At 63.1% G+C, this 8,895-nt stretch overlaps 1 protein-coding gene across 10 annotated transcripts; it reads left to right on the forward strand.

Moving 5' to 3' along the window:
- The first annotated feature begins 213 nt into the window (after positions 1-213).
- Positions 214-8,616, forward strand: EOLA2 (endothelium and lymphocyte associated ASCH domain 2). 10 transcript variants are annotated; one of them, XR_003002651.1, is made up of 6 exons: positions 624-689; positions 1,271-1,342; positions 3,610-3,890; positions 4,577-4,755; positions 6,040-6,222; positions 7,227-7,306. XR_003002651.1 is itself a non-coding variant. In XM_024740687.1 (6 exons), exons 3-5 carry the CDS (start codon positions 3,638-3,640, stop codon positions 6,103-6,105), a joined length of 498 nt encoding a protein of 165 aa, XP_024596455.1. In that variant the 5' UTR covers positions 624-689; positions 1,271-1,342; positions 3,610-3,637; the 3' UTR covers positions 6,106-6,134; positions 7,227-7,313. The 10 variants fall into 10 exon arrangements, 9 of the variants coding, with proteins under 9 accessions (XP_024596452.1, XP_024596456.1, XP_024596457.1 ...); XM_024740687.1 differs by having other exon boundaries at positions 6,040-6,134; positions 7,227-7,313; XM_024740688.1 differs by lacking the exons at positions 624-689; positions 7,227-7,306 and adding an exon at positions 315-454 and having other exon boundaries at positions 6,040-7,012.
- The last annotated feature ends 279 nt before the right edge of the window (positions 8,617-8,895 follow it).

Below are 8,895 nucleotides of genomic sequence, written 5' to 3' on the forward strand. Positions count from 1 at the left end.
CTCCTCAGGCAAGGGACTCAAAAGGGCACTGCCTGGCCTCCGCCACTGAGCTGGCCTCGCCCACCCTCCATGGGTTCCCAGGGGCCCAAGCTCCATCCCTGTCAGCTCCGCCCCCGCCCCGCAGCTGCCCGGCTTTTTCCTCAGCTCGGCCCCACTCCTCCTCAGTTCTGCCTCCTTCTCCAGAAGCTCCTCCGCACCCAGCTCTTTCCCACACTTCAGCCCCAAATACTCCTCCCCCCGTTCCTCCCACCTCCGCCCTGCCCCTCCCCCAGCTCCTCCCCAGCTATTCGCCACAGCCCCGCCCCTTCTCTTCCGACCCGCTCCCCCGCCCACTTCCTGGTCCTCCTCTGGGTGCCGCTCCACGCCGCCGGTCTCGGACCTCCGAGCGGCATGGCCTGGCGGCTCCTACTCTGTCTCCTAGCGGCCGGAGCCTGCGGCAAATGCGCGATTGTTCGTAAGTGCGTGTCTACGTGCCTGCGTGCGTGCGTACGTGCGTGCGTACGTGTGTACGTGCATGCGTTCACCCCGGAAATAAGGAGCGTCAGCGCTTGCGGGCGCGGCTGCCTGTCACCGGTCCCGGTTCCCCGAGGCGGACGACCGTCCTTCCCGGTGGCCGCAGCCGGGCCGTCCCACCGCGCCCGCGACTCGCCCCGCCCACAAGGAGCCAGGACCCGCCGCGCCCGCGGACGGTACCTCCGGGCGGGAGTTTCCCGGGATCTGCGTCGGGGAGCGCGCGCGGGGCGGCCGAGGCTGCACCTTCCTGTCCCCTCCACCGCCACCGTGCCCGCCCGCCATCCTTCCACGTGTGCGTCCCGCGATGGGCTGGTCCACACGCACCAGCCGCCCGCAGTCCTGCCCTCCAAAAAACCCAGGAGTCCATTGAGGGTCACGGAGTATGGGGCTCTCCAGATCCTTCCCGCGTGGCACTGTGAGGAGAGGTGTCGTTTTCTCCTGTTGGATGCGGGAGCTGCTGGGCTGTAAGGTCACCATCACTCCTGTGGGATGGGCTTCTGTGCTGTGGGATGGGCTTCTGTGCTGCGGGCTGAGGCATCGTGGGGTCCCCGACCCAGCCGGGCGGGGACAGGGCCGTTGCCTTGATGAGCAGAACCAACCCTGAGGGAGGAGGCACGTGTGTTTCTCATCGGTTGGGCCCTCCTGGGTCCTGGTGGTCTCCGGTCCCTGCCGAGAAGAAGACCGTTGTGGTTCCTTGGCCGGCATTGCTGTCTTGTGGCTGATGACTTTTCTCCTTGTCCCTCTGGTTCTCGTGCAGGTGAAGACGCCCAGACAAGTGGAAGAGTGTTTTCTCCTCTGGCCACCAAGCAGGCACCCTCTGCGTCGAGAGGTAGGAGGGCACTCAGCCGCCTTCTTCCCGAGGGACTCTCCCCAGGGATTCCGCCCGCACGGTTCGGGTCCCGTGGTTGTGATCTGGTGGCGCCCGTGAGGAAGGGGCAGGCTGAGAAGCTGAGGGGCGGAAACCGCAGGCGAGCCTGGGATCCAGTCACACACCCCAGTAGGAGCCAGAGAAACGGCCAGGCCCCAGGGACTGGCCAGCCTCCCTCGTAACTAACCCCAACGCAGTGAGGAGGGCGACCCTTTGTCACCCGTCAGGTTGGCAGAGGTTAAGCGGGGTGATGATGCTCGGGGGCCCGCCAGTGCGTGAGGGCACGGCAGCCTCGCCCGTGGCTGGCAGAGTGTACGTGGGGGAGCCTTTGCGGAAGGCCGTTTGCTGGCGTGTGTCAGCATCTCGGGATGTGTGCCGTGTGACGCGGGCCTCCTCCGACCCAGGGCTTCAGTTAGCGAGTGTGTGGTCGTGTTGAGTGTCTAGAGGGGCAGAAAGTGCCAAGCAGTCTGTGAGTCCCCTTCGGCGGGGGAAGAGTCAGTAACCTGTGGGACAGCCGACGACGGGGTACCGTGTGGGCGGTGAAAATAGGACAGATGGAGACGTCCGGACATGAAGCAGTGTCCCCGAGGTGCTGTGAGCGGAGAAGTCATCCCCCACCCCCGCGTGCAGAGGTGTCCAGGACAGGGCTGACCCTCTGTGATCGCTCGCCCGGGCAGTCGTGTCAGAGTCCCACGGTCTGGGTGGCTTGAACTACAGAACGTATCGCCTTGCGGTTCTGGAGGCCAGAAGCCCGAGATCTAGGTGCCGCCGGTGGTGGCTCTTGTGAGGGCTGTGGAGGGAATCTGTCCCATCCCGCCCCCCTCACTCCCGGGGCTTTGCTGGCTCTCCTGTGTGCCGGTCTGTCTCTAACTGGCCCCTTTTTATGGGGACATCAGTCCTGTTAGAGGAGGGTCGACCCTAATGAGCTCATCGGACCTTGATCACCCCTGTGAAGACCTTTGCTTTGTAGGTAGGGTCACACTCTGAGGAACTTGGGGTTGAGATTCCAGCACGTGAATTTCAGGGGCACGGTGTGACCCCTAACGCTCTCCAAAGGCTCTGAGGCAGGAGCACACGTGGAACGTTCCAGGGATGGAAGGAAGGCCTTCATGGCTGCAGGGGGTGAATCCAGGGGCGAGGAGAGCAGGCAGCCAGGGGGAGGAGCCAGACCATGTGGAGCCTCATGGGCCCTGGAGAGAAATGTGTCTCCGCTCTGCTCGGGGCAAGGAAAGCCCTGGAAGGTCCTGGACTGGCTGCCTTTGCGGCCTTGTCCCCCGTCCTCACAGCCACGTGGAAGTGGAGGCTCCGTGCGGTGCCGTGACCCGGCTGACTTTCAGGCCCGCGGCTCCCCTGCTCCTCTGTCCTCAGCGAGCAGGGACCCTCCCCCCAGCCCCCCAGGTACAAGGAAAGCGGGCGAGGACGGGGGTGCGTGGAGTCAGGTCCCCTGGAACCATGCGCTGTCTCTCTATCCTTCGGCGCCTCCTCAGCTGCAGAGCGGGGTGACGGTAACCTCCCGGGTTATTTGAGGATTGAATACTATGATCCCTGGATGGTGCCCGTCCCAGGTCCTGGCGTGGAGATGGAGCACGCACCAGTGCCGGTAGTTCCTGCCGTCACGTATCCTTTCTCGGGCTCCGGGCCGGGGTGGAAGCGGTGGTGCGGGAAGGGGTGGGAGGAGGGTGGCTCCCAAGGCGCGCGGGGAAGAGACACCTGGCAGGGCCATGTGAGAGCCAGGGCGTCCCGTCCCCAGGGCCGAGCCAAGGTTGGTTGCCAAGGATTTGCACTCAGCAGCCCTGGGGTAAGATGGGGGATCCGCGGAGCATGGGCAGCGGCAGGGCCAGGGAGCTGCGGGGCCGGGGGCAGGGGAGAAGCCAGGCCCAGGACTGTCCCTGTCTGTGCCGGGAGAGGGCCAGAGCCCGGCCACTGGGCTGTGAAACCAAGGAGCCCTCCCTCCCTCCTCTCTGCCGCCCGGGGCCCAGTGCCCTCTGTCGTGGAATTGCCCACACGCCTCTCTCTCGCTGTCCCGGCCTCCCTTGTGAGCTCCCCGCGGACACCATCTGATGGACGGATCCCCCCGGTCGGCACCCCCTGTCAGCTGACGGGCGCGGAGACGGATGGAAGGGGCTGGCGCCCGGGGGGCCCACGGGGCTGAGGTCAGGCCCACGGGTCGTGAGCTCGGAGGCCGGCACGTCAGGCTGCTTGACCGTTCCGGTTCTGTGTTTCCACAGGCGCGTGAGGCCCTGGGAGCTCTGGGAGATGAAGTTCGGCTGCCTGTCCTTCCGGCAGCCTCATGCGGGTTTCATCTTAAATGGGGTGAAGACCCTGGAGACGCGGTGGCGGCCCGTGCTGAGCGGCCACCGGCACCGCACCCTGGCCGTCCACATCGCGCACAGGGACTGGGAGGACGCGGCCTGGAGGGAGCTGCTGGCCGAGAGGCTGGGGATGAGCCCCGCGCAGATCCAGGCCTTGCTGCGGGACGGGGAGAAGTTCGGCCGCGGAGTGATAGCCGGCAAGTGACTGACGATCGCCTCCCGGGGCTGCCCCCCAGGGTCTCACCCGGGGCTTTGGCGCCTCGTTTTCTTTTGAACCGGTCGGTGTGGGGTTAGGGTTCGTTTTCCTGAGGCACCTCGCCTTCGGAGGGGCCGGGGAGGTCCCCTCCCCGCCACTCTGGGCCTCAGTCCCCCTTTGTGCTCCGAGAGGCAGAGGCGGGTCCGGCTCTGCCCGTGGCGCCCGCCTCCGTGTGTGTACGTGTGCGCGCGCACGTGTACACGCGTGTGTGTGCGCGCCGTGGCAGAGCCCGCGGGAGGCAGCACGGCAGCCAGAGCTGCGTGTGAGGGGGACCTGGGGACTCGGGCTGCCCGCCCGGCTTCACGGGCCCGCCTCACCCCCGCCGCCCGCGGCATCCTGAGGAAGTCCCCTAAAGCCCCCGGCGGGGGCAGGTCCCACATCAACCGCTGGCCCCCGGTGGATCGCTCAGGGACCTGATTGCCCGTAGGCTCCCCGCAGCGGCGGCCCGGGGCCCTCCTGACCTGTACCTGCTGCCTGCAGCGGTCGGGCCTTGGTGGGGTCTAGGAAGTGCTCGGCCAGAGGGACCCAGTTCACCCCGGGTCCCCTCGATGACGTGGTCTTGGTCTCTAGCGGTCGTGATTTGAATCACCTTGTTCTCCATCTGTGTGCTTCTGCCTTTGTGCACAGGGCTGGTTGACATTGGGGACACTTCGCTGTGCCCGGAAGACTTAGGTCCCAACGAGGTCGCGGAGCTGGAGAATCGAGCCCTGCTGCTCAACCTGCAGCAGAAGTACCTGACTGCGCTTGCCAACCCCCGCTGGCTGCTGCGGCCTGTCCCCGGGAGAGGCGGGAAGGACGTCTTCCAGGTGGACATCCCCGAGCACCTGATCCCCTTTGGGCAGGAGGCCTGACCAGACTGGGCTCTCGAGAGGAAGGTGACCGAGAGACCGGCTCGTTGTGCCACCGTCCACTCACCTTCACGCCCTGGACGTGCACGTCTGGTTCGGTCCGAATCGGCCCTGCCCCGGGGAGCGCTGCCCGCTCCGTGCTGTTCACGGAGGCAGACGTGCCCACCTGGTGCAGGGGCGGGGGTTGGGCCTCTCCTTGTGCGATGCCGCTCTGGGCTCAGCAACAGAGTCTCGAGGACTTTGACCTTTAGGAAAAGATCGCAGTGCCACTCGTTTTGGCCCTGCTGGTTCTGGGTGGTTGAGAGAAATGTGTTTTGAGGGGACCGGTTAGCGTTTTCCCCTCTTTGGGCTGGTCAGAACTCCCAGATGTTTGGACTGCGCCTGGGGAACGAACGATGGGGGAAGGCCAGTGGCGGGCCTCGTGCACGCGGGAGAGGACCGCTGGCCCTGTTGTAAAGCGTCCCTTGGCTCACGAAGCGTGTGTGTTAGACGTGCTGCCCGGCCACTTCACGTCCAAAGATAGGCTCCTAAATACAGCTCTGACGGCAAAGTGAAAAGGGCTGGCGCTCGCTTTGTGGAAATCTCTTACTTCTCTGTGGGGTTTGGGGCCATTTGTCAGCAAGCTTTCTAGGGGTTGTCACCTCTGAAGGTGCTGGGCTGTCCCCCAGGTGTCGGCTGGGAAGGGCCCGTCTCTTCTGAGGCAGACGGCAGTGTGCACGCCTACCTTGGTGGGTGGGATGGCCCTCCTTTCCGGCGGGCCTCTTTGGGAGGCCCCTGGATGGTGGGCTGGACACACGCTCAGCTGCGGATCAGAAACTTGTGGCATCGTAGGGGGACCCAGGAGGAGGCTCCTTCTGCTTCAGGATGCATGACTAATGGAAGGTGACACCCCTGAGGTCAGGAGCCAGGCTGCGCTGCCTCCCGACTAGCAGGCAAGGCCCAGGGACCAGCCTGTCCTGGGCTGGCCTCAGCGCTCCCGAGCCGCGTCCCTGGCTGAGCGTGGGAAATGCTGCTGCTTCAAACGAAAGGGGACGGCGGGGACCAAAGCCTGCCGGGGCTGTGGGTTTCCAGCCTCGTCGGGCCCGTCCACTGAGATGTGTGAATAGTACGGACAGTTAGAAAGGACACAAGACTCGCACTTCTCGTTCGATTCTTCATTTACTCCCGTGGACTTTGGCTTTTCTTTATTAGAGACAAAAGTAGATTCTTGGTTATGAGATGGGGCTTTTTGTGTGTCCCCAGGGGCCTGCGAGCTCAGGGATCGCAGTGGTCCTTGCACTGTTCGCGGAGAGCACGCCTGCAATCTGAGGAGTCCCCCTACTCCTCGTCCACCTCAGGTACCTTGTTTGGGGACGTAGCTAAAAGGGCCCGCAGCAGGAGGGAGAGACAGCTGTTGTACAGAGACATCTCCGAGCCGTAAGCCGGGTAAAGCGTGGGGCTGGCGGGCAGTTCCCTGGTGCCATACCGGGGGCACAGAAGTGACATTCCAGGGAGTGCCCTGCCCACTCAGGCCGCCCTGCTCACTGGGGGGATGGTGTTCCCTGGCCCATTGCGCTCCACCGCTCGTAGAGCACGTGCTAGAGGACAGGAAAGACTGGGTAGCGCTGGGCCCCTGAGCACCTGGGGCTTTCTTCTGGGTGGTGGAATCGTTGTAGGGGATTTGTGGGGAGCGTCTAGTAGCAGCCACCGGCTTCTTTCCCTCTGGGGCTGTTGCGCTGGTCCCGGGCTGATCAGTTGCTCCCAGGTTGCATTTCCTCTGAATGTTCTCGATGAGCAGAGGCTTGTCTCTCTGAAAGTTGGAGTTGCAGAAGATCTGAAATGAAACGAATCACTTTAGCCATTCTGGGAGAAAATACCCACTCCTCCCCGCCCACCCCCGTCCATCATAATGGTCTTATCTGACTGTGGAGAAAAGGTCTCTTTAAGTTCCTGGCAGGTTATTCCGCCCTGGAGTGTGCGCTCCCTAGAGCTCCCCGAGGCGAGCCTCGGTCGAGGTGTTACTGTCGCTACCTGACATCTCGTGGCCTCTCGAGAGGGTCTGTAGGCACACCTGCAGGTCCCCTCTAAGGGGCTGTGGCTGAATACCACAGGCTCTACTTTCTCATCTTTCCTTAACTACCTTCTCACGTGAGGAAAGTTACTCTCGGAAATGAAACCCGTTCAGCACGTGGCCCATCTGGCCTCCCCGGGAGGTGTTCGAGTAACAAGAGAACATGGGCAATGGAAGGGCTTTCTACTTTACCATCAGCCTCTTTTTCCCTGGAGAGTGGCTGGTCAGGCATATTTTGCTGAATCCGTACCGGTTCATTTGGCGGATGAAAGTCGTCAAGCTGTCTGTGTTGAAAATCCTGTCTGCGCCTCTGCGGTGAAGAACCTCCCTCTGGAAGAGGTCTTCCTTGATGATCACCATATCTCCCTTGTCATTCCAGCGCACAGAGGTGAAGGCGGGATCCTCCACCATCCTCCAGAGCTTTCTTGGGAGGGAGAGCTGAAGAATACTCTGGTTGGCCACACCGCAGTCTGCGCCCTGTGGTGGCGGGTTGTCTTGGGAGCCGGGATCTGGGCTCTCGGCTTGGTCACCCTGCTTCTCCGAACTCTCCCTTGAATCCACATTGGGACGCGGAGACGCACGAGAGGGGACCCACGTTGCTGGCTCTGCATCAGCCGATGGGCCCAGCATGGCTGTACACAGCTCATCGCTACTCTGACTAGCCATGGAGCCAGTCTCGATTGGGAGCATTCTCCACCCGAGACCGTATCACTGAACTCTCAGGGCAGAAATGCCTTGGACCAGAGCGGGGATGCCCAGTAAATACTGTCCGCAAGATTCTAGAATCTCGGTAGTGGGGCAGCCAGCCACTCAAGTCGCAGTCTTCTTTATTGGTCGCGTGATGTCACCGAGGCGGTCTGGAGAGGGAGCCCTGGCCAAGTGTAGGGGAGGGGATGGGGACGGGGTCCCAGGCGCCTGGCTGTTTTTCTAAAAGTCTCGAAAAGTGTGGTTCAAGTTCCCGGGAAAGACTTCCGTCTGCCGCCAGGCACCTTGTTTCAAGGGGCCAGGCCCCGGATGGGTTGAGAAACGTGATCCTGTCTCCACTCCCATCCCTTGATGCTGGCTTCCGATTTGCTCAAGGGCCAGGCCCTGGCGAGGCGTAGCTTGGCTGCCACTGAGGCCACAGGGATCACGTGGGCCCCTGGCGACTCTCCCTCCCAGAGGATGGGGCTCCCTAGCGGGCTGGTTGGCCTAGCCTGAGTCGGTGCCCATCCCCCTTCCGGCTCTGGTCGCTTGCAGCTGCTCCTGCCAGCTGGTCGGTCCCGCTCAGATGGGCCCAAACAAAGGGTCCTGATTTCCTGCCTCCCAGGTCAAGCTGTCCCCACAGTAGGGCTGTGCACGACCTCACATTCAACTCGAGTGTTCCCCAAGCACCTCAGACACAGCCCTGCCCACGACGCCGCGTGGGAGGGCATAGCCACGTGCCCTCCGCTGGGCATCGAGCCTCCTTTTGGGCTCTGCCTGCCCCCAGACCTCATCCCTGTGCGGATCACAGAGGGATTGTCTTCAGCGTCCATTTCTTCCCGTAGAAGCCCTTCTCGTGGCCCAAGGGCGCTCACTTTTGGAACACCTGCGTGCGTCCTTTTCCCATCGCCTTCCCAGACCGTCGGATTCAGCCTCCCTGGAGGCTGCCTCGAAAGCCCTGTTTCCTTTCCGCAGTGGGGTGGTTTGGCTTCTGCTCCCCTCGATCCTGGCCTCCCACGTCCACCTTGGGTCTCCGTGGGTACTTGCCCTTTGAAGGACTTGATCTGGGGCTTCGGCGTGTAGCCTGTCCCATTGAAAGCAAGCATTTCACTGGTGCGCGCCCAGGCCAGCCCTGCTCTCCTTCCTCACGCCCGCCCCTGCCCCCCTCCAGATCTTGTTTGCTTTCAGCTTCGACGCTTTTGAACGGGCCTACGTGACACAGACTCAGTCCCAAGGTAATTTCCTACTTGCCGACCTAGACGTGACCGGGAGAAGCCCCCGTCCACGTGCATTTGGAAATAGATGAGGGTCTGGGTGTCGGACGCGCCGAAACCCGAATGAGAGTCGTCTGTCTTCACCGCAGG

Source organism: Neophocaena asiaeorientalis, unplaced genomic scaffold (assembly GCF_003031525.2).
Source record: "Neophocaena asiaeorientalis asiaeorientalis breed wild unplaced genomic scaffold, Neophocaena_asiaeorientalis_V1.1 scaffold823, whole genome shotgun sequence".
Lineage (NCBI taxonomy): Eukaryota > Metazoa > Chordata > Mammalia > Artiodactyla > Phocoenidae > Neophocaena > Neophocaena asiaeorientalis.